Source organism: Schistocerca piceifrons, chromosome 2 (assembly GCF_021461385.2).
Source record: "Schistocerca piceifrons isolate TAMUIC-IGC-003096 chromosome 2, iqSchPice1.1, whole genome shotgun sequence".
NCBI classification, from domain to species: Eukaryota; Metazoa; Arthropoda; class Insecta; order Orthoptera; family Acrididae; genus Schistocerca; species Schistocerca piceifrons.
In genome coordinates, this window is record NC_060139.1 from 659275962 (window position 1) to 659292014 (window position 16053).

The 16053-nt window shown below is 40.6% G+C and overlaps 1 protein-coding gene across 1 annotated transcript in view; it reads left to right on the top strand.

The window, feature by feature from the left end:
- Positions 1–16053, top strand: part of LOC124776378 — a 311886-nt gene that overhangs the window by 221680 nt on the left and 74153 nt on the right. The window contains exon 2 of the mRNA XM_047251342.1: positions 3570–3647. Coding sequence (XP_047107298.1) covers positions 3570–3647 — 78 coding nt within the window. The remainder of the gene's footprint in view (positions 1–3569; positions 3648–16053) is intronic.

The window sequence follows — 16053 nt, forward strand, 5'->3', positions numbered from 1 at the left end:
TCCATACAGTCCGATCTATCCCCATGCAATTTCCATATTTTCGGTGCAATCATGGTTCAGCAGGCAACCACAAATATTTTCCATGAAGACAATGACCTTTGCTCCACAGTGGAATAAATGTATCTACAGCTATGACCTTTACTTTTGAAATAATAAACAACTATTTCCATCTTTCTCCTTCTCATTTGACTGTCCCTTATAGTTTTGACCTAGGACACTGTTATCGGCTCTCCATTTGAAACTGTATAAAAATCTGAAGGCAGTGGATAGTGACATGATGAGAATTTCAAGGACAGAGAAAGGGTCGGGGAAAAAACTGTTGTGGAACTATGAGTTTAAAGTTGATAAAATGGAGCGGATGGGAATGTATTGGTATTTCTTTCCAGTATTCAAAGAGAAAGGAAACACTGGTTCATTGACTTAATGGTATATGGGAAGACGACATTAGAAAAAAAATTACATACATGCTTATAGATGAATATAGTAAATGGTGAAAGAGACTAGAAAAGACGTTAACGCAGCAGATGACATCAGTTGGCTGATGAAGGCGATAGTTTTGGTTTTGGTTTTGCTTTCCTATCCATTGTAGTGCATTTATCAAGGTGACATTTAATTTACTGCGACCATAATTATCTTTAAGGTAGCAGAGTTATGCAGTTTCAGAAAGCTGCATTTTTACTGGGCCGTTGTTATTCCGCTTCTTTCGACTAGGTCCGTACTGCAGTGATCAGGCGCAGGTCAGAATTTCGTCCCTTCGACAGAGGAACAGTCATAATTGAGTGAGAATTGTAATGAACAGAGGTGAAGGTTTATTTGAACTCATTCTCAGTAACAAAGGAAATGAGAGATATACGTTCTCCCTAGCAAACAGAAGGCTTCGTTCGATTCAGCTCTTTGTAACTGTTTGGAAATTGCAGTTCGTATCAACAGCGGAGACGACTGATTTCATCTTGTTTGTTGTCAATAGCCAACAACGCCGCCGCACGGACAGTGATCAGTATCCGCTGCCTTGTGTTTCATACCTTTACGTTCTGCTTCTGATATTTTACTGCTTTTGATTGTTCTCTACGATAAAAAAGGCGCTTAACTGTGAACTGCGAGGTAATCACGTAGATGACGTAGATTGTTAATGTCCCAATATTAGAGAGGACAGGTAATGGCATGTGTGGGTATTACCGAGCCGTTTGTTTAATCGGCCTTTGTTACAAAATACGAACACTAATTATCTAAAGAAAAATGGGACGACTGGCAGAAACCGACTTGGGGAAAATATATTTATATTCCAGAGAAATGTTGCACCACACAAAACAATGCTGACCTTACGGCGAATCTTATAAGATGGGTTAAATAAATGCAAATATACATTTATGGCAGTTTTACATGTAAGAAAAAAAAAAGCTCATGAATATTTTGACTGGAAAATTATTCGAAATCCAGGGGGTAGCAGCGAAAAGATACGGAGAGCGAAAGGGCATCTACAACCCGTACAGAAGCCAGACTGCAGTTGTAAGATGCGAAGAGCAAGAAATGGAAGCAGTAGGTGAGAGGGAGTGAGACTGGTCAATAGTCCTGATTTTATTCAGTCAGTTCGCTGAGCAAGCAGCAAAGGAAATAAACGTCACACCCAGAAAAGAAAGTTCAGGGAGAAGAATTAAAAACTTTCAGGTTTCCCGATAACATAGTAATTCTCTCAGAGACGAGAAAAGACTTGGAAGTTCAGTTGAGCGGAATGGATAGCGTCTCGAAAAGAAGTTACAATATGGACAGCGTCAAAAGTAAGACAAAGGTTATGCAAATAGTAGATTTAATCAGACGACAACGATGAAATTAGAGTGAGAAATGACACACTAAACGTAGCAGATCGGTTATTTGAGCAGCAAAATAATTGGAGATGGCGGAAGTAGAGAGGACATAAAATACAGGAAAGGTTTTTTGGAAAGAGAAAAGTGTAGGCGTCTAACACAAACTTAAGTGTTAGGACGTCTTCTTGAAACCATTTAGTTGGAGTACAGCCTTGTAGGGACGTAAAATATAAACCATAAGAAGTAGAGGCAAGAAGATAACAGAAGCTTTTGAAATGTGATGTTGCAGAGGGATGCTGACGACTAGATTGGTAAAAAAAGTAAGTGAAGAGGTATTGAATCGAACTGAGGAGGAATGGGCTTGAGCCACAATTTGACTAAAGGATCGGTTGATGGGATTCATCCAGGGACATCAAGTAATCATCAGTTTGATAAGGGAACGAAATGTGGTCGGTGACAATTGCAGAGGGGGACCATGGGTTGACTACGATATGCAAGCTCAGCTGGATGTAGGTTATAGCAGTCAGGCAAAAGATGAGAGATCTGCACACGGCAGGCTAACATGGAGACATGCAGCAAAGAAGTCAGTTTTCCACCTGAAGACCATCACCTCAACGACTGCTACTACAACGACATTACATACGGTACGTCGCAGCAGTGAAAGTGAGGATAGCTGACTGGTCGTGAGAGTATCCAATTGGCTTCACAGCTATTCTTGATGGTGTCTCATAATCACCATATATGAATACACAATGGCTGCGTCAAGGAATAGCAAAACAGCAGAGAACTGAACATTGGGACTAAATTCTAACTTAAACTCCTCAAATATTCGCTAGTCCCCGACCGTACTACAGGAAACTTTAGTTCACTACCGCATGCATTTAAACATCGACAGGTGTAGCTGTGTATTGACTAGTTCCTCCGATGTGGATCCCCGCTTTTCGTTGATAGAGGTCCATCCATTACCGTGGAGCCCGGAATAATCCAGTCGTCAAATCTACCGCCGATGGTTTTCCTCTGTTCCAGTTCCTGCGTAGGATCCTTTGCAGCATGCACTGTCAAATTTACCACGAAAATCAACTGCGCAGGGTGATTTCACTGTGCTTTAAATCACAGCAAATTACCAAATTTCCGAGCCACTACAGTCAGTGGATGATCGGATCTGCAGGGTGCACTTATGGTGCTGAATGTACAAGAAAACACGAGTTGTAAATAGAATTGTGATGCTATTCAGGATAAAACCAAAGAAAAATGCAAATAGCACTAACATGTCGTTAACGATGCATCTGTACTTAGCTTAAGTAAGGAAAGATGCAGTACGTCTATAGAAGACTAAATTACTTGTGAAGTGCACATAAGCAAAACAAATCAGCATGCACTATATGTGCCAAAATTTTTAAAATTCATCTTGATTCACTAATAACTTCTCCAGTTTTTTTATTAAGTATTTCCACCAATGTACCGATGTGGTAAAATACATGGATTATTAATTAACCGCGTCCTATTTACAAATATGGTAATGAGGTCTGTAAAGTTGTTAACATATTACTAATATGTTTCCATAATTTTAAATATTCGTTCTCCTGTTGTCGACGGCCATGAAAGATACACGCAGGTATACGACGCAGATTTAAAGCTGATGAACTTATAATTGAGATAATATCATCACTAATAACTCACTATGCAGTCTTGTTTTCTAGCCAGAAAAATCGCTCTAACTAAACTGAGTGAAGTTCAGCCCGTCTGAAACCTTTGTTTTCATTTCAGGGAAGTGTAAAAACCATGAGATGTGGCCCAACGACACGCTGGTAAAGAAGGATCCATCCATCGATAGGGGTATCCTGAGTAAGTACACACTTTCACCGTACTAAAATAATTAAAATTTCTAGAAATTTAATTCTTTTATTTTAAGAGTTTAATAACTGTTCTCCTACAGCAAAAATTTCAGCTTGCAAACAATGATGATAGGGAGCCACCAATTACGATTTTCTATTATCCCTTGTGATGTAAAAGAGTATAAAAGAGGAAATGCTTACTGATATGATCTGTTCAATTTGCAGCTCCTCTCAGAGCTACGAATAATTCTTATTGAAAATGACGTTGCCAGGTTTGGTGAACCCTCAGTTGCATTGAGATACTTACACAGGAATGCAAATACATTTAACTTTTCGTTGTTTATTTCATGATCCCGGGCAGACTTACTTATTTGTTGATTTCATCGAAAGCCATATGTGATTCTTCAATGGCGTAACTATGGTGCATTTCCTTAGGTACTAAGGTTGATGATTCGCACCGCTCTGTCAGCATAAGTTGGTGTCAACTTATAAAACAAGATCAATGTCCGCTATAAATTTGAACGCATCTTCGGCTGACTGTCTACAAATGAACTCTTACCACAACTTCGCAACAACAGTACTATAGTCATTTTCATAAGTTGACTATCTGATTTCCAGCCTTAGAGAGAACAGACGCAAGAAATAATGCAACATGTTGTCATTTTTTAGTCTTGAGTACCATGTGTACCATCCAAGTGTTGGTAGTATACTTTCAGAATTGGAAAACACATCAATGTTGGGCTACGTACAGAGTGCTTGTTTTAATTTGAGACAAGTAAATATCTCGAAAGCGACGCGTCGTCAAAAAAAAAAAAAGATTAAGGTGAAAAGTTAATATTAATAAATGGGACATCTGTCTGTACTACAACTGGCCACCTCCACACTACCCCTCCTCTGTGTGGGGAGTCAACTTTGTATTTTCAAATGAGACCCCCATTTTTACTGCATATTCGGATTCCACCCCGAAAATACGTACGGTTTACTCAAATCATTGTTTTTCATTCGCGGTAGCGGCGTTGTAATCGACAAATATCAAGTTTGCCTGTTTTTGCAATTAGGAACTGACACACTTGATTCTATATTACACTTGCGATGTAAATTTAAACCTTTGTGTTCGAACTGTTGATATTATGATCAAAATTTACTTTGGTGTTGCAAATTTTATTGTACAGTACAGTTTGGTTAGCCGTTTAAATGTCTAGTTAGAAACTACGTTTACAGGAAGAAAGGCGTGGATGTAATAGTTTCATGTTCGCATCAGAATGCTTAATATTGGGGAGTACCATTGCCTCACGATTGGGGTGATTGATTTCTGCGGATCCCAATGCTCTTATCACTGGGGCGCTTGATTTCAGTGAATATCCGTGGCAGGTGCGCCTGTCGCTATTATTTCATGGACAAAGCACCTGATTGCAACGGTTGTTGTTTATATTCGCCCAGAAGCCACATAGCGGTCAGCACGATAGTTACGGCAGTTGGATGGAAACATACACTTAAATCAATCACAGTCATTACGGGTTCCGTGGGCGCGAACACCAAAATCAAGCATTCCGATGGTTTGGGGATCACCACAATCAACTTTATAGGAAACAAGAAAACTACGTTACTATAAAAGCAGCTCATTTGTCAGAAAATTCGGTGTCTAGCCATACTGTTTGTACTGCAAAATCATAATTACAACACTCAAGTAACGTTTCAACATCAATATAACATTTACATCGTAAATGACATTTAGAATCAAATACATCGATCGGTTCTTCATTGCAGTAACAGGCACACTTTATATTTGTCAATTACAGCGCCATTTACCGCGAATGAAATACAATGGTTTGAGTAAACTGTACGTATTTTTGGATAGAGTACGAATATGCAATAAAATTGGGGTGGGGGGGTCCCTATTTGAAAATACAAAGTTGACCCCGCCCATGCAGGAGGAATGGTTAGGACGTGGCCAGTTGAAGGAAAAAGGAGGAGATTAGTGTTTTACATCCCGTCGACAACGAGGCCATTACAGAAAGGAGCACAAGCATGAGTTATGGAAGGAAGGAGAATGAAACAGGCTGTGCCCTTTCAAAGGAACCATCCCAGCATTTACCTTAATTTCGAGATATTTACTTATCTCAAGTTAAAACAAACACCTGTCCCACCGAACTTAACTGCCTCTTTATTTCCCAGTGAAACAAAATGTGAAAAATGCATTTGGCCAGGAACGGACCTATGTCAGGAGCCTAAAAAATAGGCAGTAATGCAGAACCCTACAAGAACACAAACATCACTTTCACCACAAAGTAAGGTTTATTTTAAACGGCACATGTGTGTTTTTCTACAGAAATGAAAACTAGTAGTCTACGATTAGTGATGGCAGACTTTGATTCACTGCTCTAAATCTTACACCTTCTGGAACACTTCGACTTTAAATAACCGAAACGGTGCCACAATTTCTGCCGTAATGCGTAATGCGGGTTGCCTGCACTGTCCTGAAGCCAGCTGTAGGCAAACCTTGCTTTGCACATTACGGCGGAAACAGTGTCATCCTTAAAAGTCTACGTATTTAAAAATATATGAGATTAAGAAGAGTCAAAAAAGGATCTGCCGTCACTAATCATACCGCTAATTTTCATTTCCGTAGAAAAATAAAATGTACATTTAAAGAAATCTATGTTTGTTTAGATGTATGGATTATACAGCCTTTCCCATTGTGTGAGCCCTTGACATGGGTGCAACCCTAGCCAATTGTATTTTTTCACATTTTGTTTCGTTTCAGAAATATGTGAAGTGGCAGAGTTAGGGGGACACACTGTGTACATGCGTAAAACAATTTTCATGTTCATTAAGGAAATATTATATCAGCCTGAACGCTGTTTCTCAAAAGAATTTAAGATTTTCCAAATAACAGCCAAATTCCAGAATATATCATGGGCATTGTTGGTAAATGGATAGTAGTAGCGCATATTGGAGTAGATGAAGATGTCTTCAGCAGTAATGCAGGAAATTGATTGTTAACGTTTTGAATCCATTAGAGCAAACGTCCCCATCTGTTGACTCAGGGATCGAGACGTGGCTGCACGATCCGTTACAGCCATGTGGATAAGATGCCTATCATCTCGACTGATAGTGATACGAGGCCGTTGGGATCCAGCACGGCGTTCCGTACTACCCTCCTGGACCTACCTATTCCATATTCTGCTAACAGTCATTGGATCTCGAGCGGCGTGAGAAACAATGTCGCGATCCGATAAACCGCAATCTCGATAGGCTACAATCCGACCTTTATCAACGCCGGAAACGTGATGGTGCGCATTTCTCCTCCTTACACGAGTCATCACAACAACGTTTCATCAGGCAACGCCGGTCAACTGCTGTTTGGGTATGAGAAATCGGTTGGAAACTTTCCTCATGTCAGCATGTTGTAGGTGTCGCCACCGGCGCCAACCTTGTGTGAATTCTCTGAAAAGCTAATCATTTGCATATCACAGCATCTTCTTCCTGTCGGTTAAATTTCGCGTCTGTAGCACGTCATCTTCGTGGTGTAGCAATTTTAATGGCCAGTAGTGAATGTTCATAGTTTCCGCAGAGAGTTAATGACAGTTTTACAAGAATATAAACGCCGGCCGCGGTGGTCTAGTGGTTCTAGGCGCGCAGTCCGGAACCGCGGGACTGCTACGGTCGCAGGTTCGAATCCTGCCTTGGGCATGGATGTGTGTGATGTCCTTAGGTTAGTTAGGTTTAAGTAGTTCTAAGTTCTAGGAGACTGATGACAACTGATGTTAAGTCCCATAGTGCTCAGAGCCATTTGAACCATTTGAACCAAGAATATAAACAAACTGTAACTTGTCCAAGCCGAGGAAGTCTGTGACTGATGGATGATCATTGCAACTCAGCGACATTCCGATACCGAAATGACGTCGCTGTCGAGAGAGAACCTCTTTTCCATAAGTATTTAAATTTTTCTAAGGTACCGTCAGTGGTTACTCTTTGTGTGTGGAGAGTTCTTTCGCAATCAAAGGTGTTACTTTTATCGGCGAGAGTGCTTCTCCATTTCTTCTCCCTTTTATTAACGTTTTGTGATCCTCTGAGTTTTTGTACAAAGCATCATTACGAAAATAAAAATGCGTCCGCTAAGTTGTTCATCTATCTAGTAAATAATCGCGTTGATTCGCTGTCTTCTAATCACATTGATTTAAATTCCCTTAAGAATTTAATGCCCTTGGCTGCTGAGTTACTGCAGGGCTAATTTTACGCCGGATTCAAGTGAGTGGAAGTTAACTTGTTCCAAACTCTCAGTCCGGCGAATTCTTGGGAAGTATCTTGTCGATAAAAATTTCACTTGATGACGTCATCGTTAAAACAGTACATCAGTTTTATCACTTTAACTATTTATTACGCAATTTGTGACATGAACAGCGTCCGAAAATTCCCATATTCTTCTGGTTTCGTCAAGTGCATTTGATATAGAGCAAGTAACTTCATTTATTGCGCCATTAATTCCCAGAAACTGACACTGCTTTTATTTGGTTGTACACCATAAGAAGTGAATACTACAAGTCTCGTTCCGGCTTCCTGTAGCTGGATAATTACTTGCATCAACATTTGTCAGACATCATCAGGAGTGGCATTGCGACTCGCAGGCACAGGAATTGGGTGAATACGGTTATGCAGCAGAGCAGCAAAAATCAACACCAGAGCATGATCTGCAAGATTTTTACTACAATCATCTCGATTATATTCCCAGAAATTGACGAAATCAACTTTGAGTGAAGCGTTATTGAATTGTAGCTTTTCTTGGGGCTTTACTTCATAAAAAATCAACAAACCTTTTTCATCTTGTTTTTTCCGAAAATAATTCTTAATTGTACTTAAAACTCTACGTTAATTACACATGAGCATTTGAGATAATTTACTAAATTTTGGAGTTGTGTTTCGCAAGGTTGTAGCAACATGTTTATATCCTTTGGGCAACTAATTTTCAGGAGCACACAATCCAGAATAAAGTCGTAGTCATACCACATAATGCATTATCTTGTTTTTAAATTGGCATTTCTTTAACATAGTGGCAAATATGATTTTCTGTTTTTACTGAGTTTACATTGATCTAGGACAACTGATTGAGCCGTCTTACGGTTTCATCTGAGACTTGCTTTTGCAGGAGATTGTTCGCTGTTCTTAATTTATTACGTAATCGCATAATTTTCAGTTTCTTGCATTTCAGTATTGTTTTAACGCAATTACTACTCCGTTCGGTAGCGATCCATTCCCTACATTTTCCTCAACAGAATAAATCGCAAAAACGTCTTGTTTACCATCTTCTTTTCGTAGCTTTCCTTCTTCGAGTGGTCTACTGCTCATTTTCTTTGTGCAGTATTTTTCCCGTTGGTAAACAAGGATGTTTTTGTGGTTCCTCACCGAAATGTGAATCCTACACAAAACTACTGTTAGATTTTATTTCCAAGGAATTGCTCTTGCCCATTTTGAAATTCTACTTTGGCTTTTGGAGACCTACAAAATATTTACTTTTAGTTTCTCTGCAGCGAAACCACTACGCTGCAAAGAAAACCATGGACTCTTTTGTTCTTTTTCTTCTATAAAAACCAGTAACTATAACTCTCAACATCTCAGACTTCAACCCTTCAACGTTCGCTCAGAACACCTTAAACAAACTCACAAAGTAAATGGAGACAAAAGCAATAAACGTCGTCGGATTACACATCAACTTGAGTCTCAAGCGACAGTGCTGCTCGTAGCTAGTGTGCACGCCGCCTTTCCTGTGCTACCCACATTAACGCGCGAGGATTCAGCAGAGTTTCTCTTCTACTCGCTATGCTTCTACAGAAGTGAAATGTGGACGATAATCAGTTCATACAAGAAGAGACTAGAGCATTTTGAAATGTGCTACAGAAGAATGCTGAAGACTAACTGAGTATATCGGTAACTAATGATTAGTTCCTGAATTGTATCTGTGGAAAAAAGAAATTTATGGGCAACTAGCCTAAAAGAAGGGATCGATTGATACGATACATCATGGGCCAACAAGAAATAGTGGATTTCGCACAGGGAAGTGTGAATAGAGATGAAGAGGCTTGCACAGGATAGACTGAATATGGGAGCTGTATCAAATCAGTCTTCGCACTGAATACCTTAATTTTAATTACGAACATTTTTGGTTCGGTTTTACAGTCACTGTTACTGATGAACAATAATTTTATTGTTACCAATAACAAATAAATAAATAAATAATTTCTTTCGTAGAAAACAACAAAAATGTTAAATAGTCAAATTTGGCACATAAAACGATAGTCAGTTCTTCAGTGCATACGACATCTCGGGTGGTTAACATAATATTTAGGACAGCACGAGACGGTTCATATCCCTGGGCACCTTTAATAATAAGATGTTCAAGTTTGGCGATACGCAAGAAACCAGAAACGTAGTTTCGCGATGTTACTGCAGAGGTCCGATAGAATATACAGCAAATAAATCAATTCCGCTTCGCATACGAAGTATGCCCAGATTAATATATTACAATTTATTTAATGAAATCGTACGTTAAACGGTTAACACTAAAAAAGGTTATGTAGCTTCCAAAGAAACTTATACGTACCAAAAGTCAGATGTAATTGTATAGACAAGGTGAGTGAAAACTATAGCGTTCTTGAAATTATGGAACAAAGGACAGAGAGACCAAAAGGTAAAATGGTTTCCGTATCAGCAACAGTATTTTCTACTAGAATTTTAAAACTTTAGATTAGTTTGTCGTGAATACTCTGCTGAATTTCCGAAAATCTGGTAAACCAAACGCAAATGTTCCTAAGCACATAGAGAGAGCGTCACTGGTCAGATATTGAATACTTCCTTGTAAAATTCGAGAAAGTGATTAAAAAATACGCGGCATTCAGATGTTGCTACATTTGCAAACGGCAAGAACACTTACTAGCTTTGATTTGGTGATTACGAAGAAGGAAGTCGATGTAGTCTCGTTGAACGGACAACGCATAGTTCAGATTCAAAGAACCTACCAAAAACCTAGGTTGAAGCGGCTAAGAGGAAACTTATCCTCAAACTGCCGAAAACGAAACTAGATTCTTGCTACACCGTAATTTCGTATTAGAGGCTCCGGATACAAGCACTTCCTAACGGCGATAAGAGGGCGACTCAAAATGTTAGCAACAAGATCAATGACTGCATTAGTCTCGATGAAAAGTTGAAAATTAATACAGAAATAGGTTTGCAGAAGTAGGCAACTTTTGGGCAAGATAAAAATCATTGCTAAAAAATTGGTCAGTTGCTGATGCAGCAACAAGAATTGTCTGAGTTGTAAGTAATGTGGCTTTGGGCACCGAGCCGTTATTTGCGGTTAGTGTGTGTTAAACTGTGTACGGAGGGAGGCTAAAGCTAAAGTGCGCGAATACTTGTGCAACAACAAATGGCCATTGTCTCGCAGGAATGATCATTGCTATCTCTTCACTAGAATTATCTACCGGAACAAAATTTTTATGTTGCTCTTAGCACCATAACGAGACACATTTTGTGGCGGTTACCAGTATTGTAAAACTTAATTTTCATGGTACAATCACGAGCCCTCTATCGATGGACATGGCAACATATATTCAAAAAAATTTTCTCGTGTTTTCATGTGTCATCTTTGCGCAAAGAATTATGCCTGTCTTAGATTTCAATGTGGGCACCAAAGACTTTGAAGTCGTGCGCCAAAGAATCCTATGACCAGTAACATAGTTTTTTTTTTATTTAAAAGTGAAGGCTGCTATCAATGGTATTCATCTGAAAAATATGACCCACTTTAGTCCACACGCGTCTGCATCAGTTACTTCCACTACTAAAAACATTTCTGCATGTGGTTTACAGTCAGGCTACGCTGGAATTCGGTTGGTTTTGACTTCCAGTGGAGCGAAAGTACATGTCTCAAATGTGATAGCACATATCGATACCACTCCGTGGACGTCGCAACGTTGGTAGCGGAACTGCAAGTTTCTGTGAGACACCGAAAGCGGTCGTGCGGGATCTGATGGACCTAATGGACCACGCCCACTGCGCCACGCCTCCATGAAGTCTGGGCCATCAGCGCCATCTGCAGTACAGGACGTCTGGCAGCAGCTACTCAGACCCACTCGCGCTTGGAGCCACTCTGTTACATGAAGCTCCCACTCCTTTGTTTGTGCCTTGCTACAGCGAACCTCATCCTAGTTGCTATTGTATGGGCTGGACTCTGTTTCTTGTTGCATTGTTTGTAATGAGCCTTCGTTCGACAGGAGAAATACAAGTTAAGAAAATCTTCTGTTCGCCTATAGACTGACACAACATCTAGTAAACTGTTCATTCACTGAACTGCTATATTTTGATGAACCTTCATATCAAGTTAATGGACTTTATTCACGATCGTAAAACTGTCGCGCACTATTACGCAGCAAGAGTTCCTCAGTAATGCGGGAAGATTCCGTTCTCTCGTGTTGGGATAGTATTGTAAACTACCTCATGAGTGGCTTCGTAGCTGTCAAATTTCAATTTTGAAGGTTTGAATTTGAATATTGTTTGTCCCTCAACATTAAGAATGCTTCTTATATTTGAAAAATGTGCCGTTGAGCCGCTATTCGGATTCCAGACTAAACTTCGTGCATATGCAACTGGCTGGGAAATCCAGTTCGCAGGACAGCGAAAAATGAATACTACCACCATCAGGACCACATAATTATAGTAAATTTCTGCGCTATTCACATCACCCTTCAAACTGAGAACCATTTTCCATATCATACTATCCTTTCCGCTTAAGCTACAAAATTCATGGGAAAATGCCAAGTTGTACTGCCGCTCTGACCCTCGTCGTCAGTCCGCAAGGTGGCTTCGATCCGAGACTGGCAAACTCCCCGTTCCGGCAGTGGCGTATTAAATTCACGGCTATCCAGTAGGGTTGAAAGGGTTAGATATACTGTCAAGAAAGACAACCTTGCATACCTGTGTCGTAGGATTAGGCATTCTGAGAAGTATGAGTTCATCAACTAAGAATTTGATGTGAAATGGCGAGTGTTAGCAAAGAGGCGTTACCTTGAGGCAGCATCCAAGGATATTTTTCGAACGGCAATAGACAAAGATAAAATCATCCAGACTGAAGCGACGAATGAAAATTTGTAGCAATGCTGGGATCCGAACCAGGGTTTCCTGCTCACTAGGCAGACGCATTAACCACTACGCCACCCTGTCACAGTGGCTTTGCTCATCAGCATTGAACTGCTGTTCGAGTTTAGGGGCAGCCAATACCAAGTGGGCAGAGGTGTGAACGGGAATTTGGATTGAGGTCGCCCGTGCATTTATAAAAAGCCACTGTGCCAGGGTGGCGTGGGGATTAGCGTATCTGCCTAGTGAGCAGGAAACCCTGGGTTCGAATCCCGACCTTGATAAAATTTAGTCGATTAAAATATTTAACTATTTCTGCTAAAATAAGGAGGAGGAGGAGATTAGTGTTTAACGTCCCGTCGACAACGAGGTCATTAGAGACGGAGCGCAAGCTTAGGTGAGGGAAGGACGGGGAAGGAAATCGGCCGTGCCCCTTCAAAGAAACCATCCCGGCATTTGCCTGAAAGGATTTAGGGAAATCACGGAAAACCTAAATCAGGATGGCCGGAGACGGGATTGAACCGTCGTCCTCCCGAATGCGAGTCCAGTGTGCTAACAACTGCGCCACCTCGCTCGGTGCTAAAATAATATAAGTACCAAAGATGGCATGCATAAGACAGCCAGCGGTCATATTACTATTATTATTATTATTATTTTATAAATATCGCATGCGAACTGGAAGAATATTTTGTGGTGCAACGTTGTAAGAATCTAACACTAATACTTTTTTAATACATATATATGTTCAGCATTCATTGAGTAATGAATGTGTGAATTCTATATTTCTTTTCGTCGTGGTTCACATACACGTAGCAGATGAAGGCATTCTGGCGTTTTTTCTTTGAAATTTGTTTAGTGCTGCTAATAACACCGCAAGCAGCTGCCAGAAACCAGTACATTGTTGAAATTGATTTGTTTGACGTGCGTTAACAGGAAACATTTCGGATTCGTTGAAAGAGAAAAATAAGTCCATTGTTGGTGCCCCTACAATTACTAAAAGCAGCTGCCAGAACGTAAAAGGGCGTCGTTTGAACCGATTTCTCATATACATTAACAGAAAATGTTTCCCTTTGGGTGAAAAAGAAATAGTTTATTTGTGGTGCTTAATAATTTACAAATCGTGTGTGGCCAAATGACAACCCTTGTGCGAATACATGCGAGGGTGACTGGTGTGAAGTATTAGGGCAGCATCCTCTCATGCATTCTACCTCCATGTGATGAACACGTCGGAGCGGGATTCATGCTGATGGGCGCCAATCCACGCCCTTATCATGCCAATCTTGTGAACACCTTCCTAGGGGAACATAGAATCAGTCTATAAGTCAGTTACTGTTCTAAATAAAAGTATTAATTTTCCTTAAAAGCTTCTATTATTTCGCGTTACAAAACGATTATCAATTTAGTTCAGCCCTTTCCTTTCAGTTAAGTCCCTACAGAGACAAGCCAATGGCAGTAAAAAGAAATTTGCCGGCGGATTCAGAATATTCTGCGAAAAATGAGAATTCGTGTATAGTTTAAAAATATCCGTTGCAATAACAACCCAACAGAAACTCTAAAATTGCTGTAAATCTGAACGTGGCATTAAACTTCAGAGAAAATGCTTTGTTTGCGTGCTTTACAATTACAGTGGACAAAGTAAATGTTGCGTATTGCTTTGTTGTCAAAACAGGACATAATCGGAAACAAAACAGATTTTGTTCTGCCGGGTATAGTCATAAGAAAAGAAAAACAAAGAAGATAAATTCATTTCAACTTCCAGGATAAACAAAAACAAAACAACAAAAACAAACCCCTATAAAACATTCCACTTCAAACACTACCGTTTCTTCTGACCGTTGTCTTGCATTAACACATCTTTTATGAATTAACTAGCCCAATGTTTTCGCCACATGAAGCCACAAAGCGCGCGAGGTGCTTTCTGATACTTGATACCAGTCATCCTCGCATGTATTCGCACAAGGGTTGTGCTGTGGCCACACATGATTTCACCGCCAAATAGGACTGAACTGCCTTGACAATAGTGGCAGTCTACAATACAGTTAGGGTGCAAATATTGTCATCGTTGCCTCCACACACGAATATCATTGTCAGCGTGAAGCCTGACAAAGGTATCACCATAAAAGAGCGTTGTGCCCCGGCCACCTTGTCCACAAAGAGTGATTTAGTGCCCGTGCGACACGAGCCCCTCACCAAAGCAGATTCGGAGGAGGAGCCTTGAAAGATCATCTGACACGTAATACCTGCTCATAGAGCCTATTTAGTATCGTTTGCGTTTATATCTGCACTCCTTGCAATGTTGTATAAACCTTACAATCAAAATGTTGGGAGAGGGCCGGCCGGAGTGGCCGAGCGTTTCTAGGCGCTACAGTCTGGAACCGCGCGATCTGCTACGGTCGCAGGTTCGAATCCTGCCTCGGGCATGGATGTGTGTGATGTCCTTAGGTTAGTTAGGTTTAAGTAGTTCTAAGTTCTAGGGGACTGATGACTTCAGATGTTAAGTCCCATAGTGTTCAGAGCCATTTTTTTGTTCGAAGAGCTACAGAAAGTAAATATCCTACGTTGAACTTACTGTTCTAGTGTTATCAACGTATAAATAATTTCGTAATGGTAGAAGTGTTTGGCGCAATTTTCAGATCTGTTACTGCTACTACAATGGTAGGTTATCAAGTTTTAAATAAGTTCGAACGTGGTGTTGTAGTCGGCGCACCAGAGATGGGACACAGAACCACCGAGATAGCGATGAAGTGGAAATTTTCCATTGGGAGCATTTCCCGAGTATACCTTGAATATTAGGAATCCCGTAAAATATCAAATCTCCGACATCACAGCGGCCCGAAAAAGATCCTGCAAGAACGGGGCCAACAACGAGTGTAGGGAATCGTTCAACGTGACAGAAGTGCAACCCTTCCGCAAACTGCTGCAGATTTCAATGATGCACCATCAGCAAGTATCAGCGTTCGAACTATTCAACGAAACGTCATCGTTATGGACTTTCGGAGCCGAACTCCCGCTCGTGTACCCTTGATGACTGCACGAAACGAAGCTTTACGCCTCGCCTGCGCCCGTCAACACCGACATTGAACTGTTGCTGACTGGAAACATGTTGTCTTGTCGGACGAGTCTCCTTTCAAATTGTATCGAGCGGATGGACGTGAAGGAGTATGAAGACAACCTGATGAATTCACAGACCCTGCAGGTCAGGTGGGGACTGTTCAAGCTCGTGGAGGTTCTGTAATTGTGTTGGGCGTATGCAGTTGGAGTGATATGGGATCCTTGATACGTCTAGATACGAC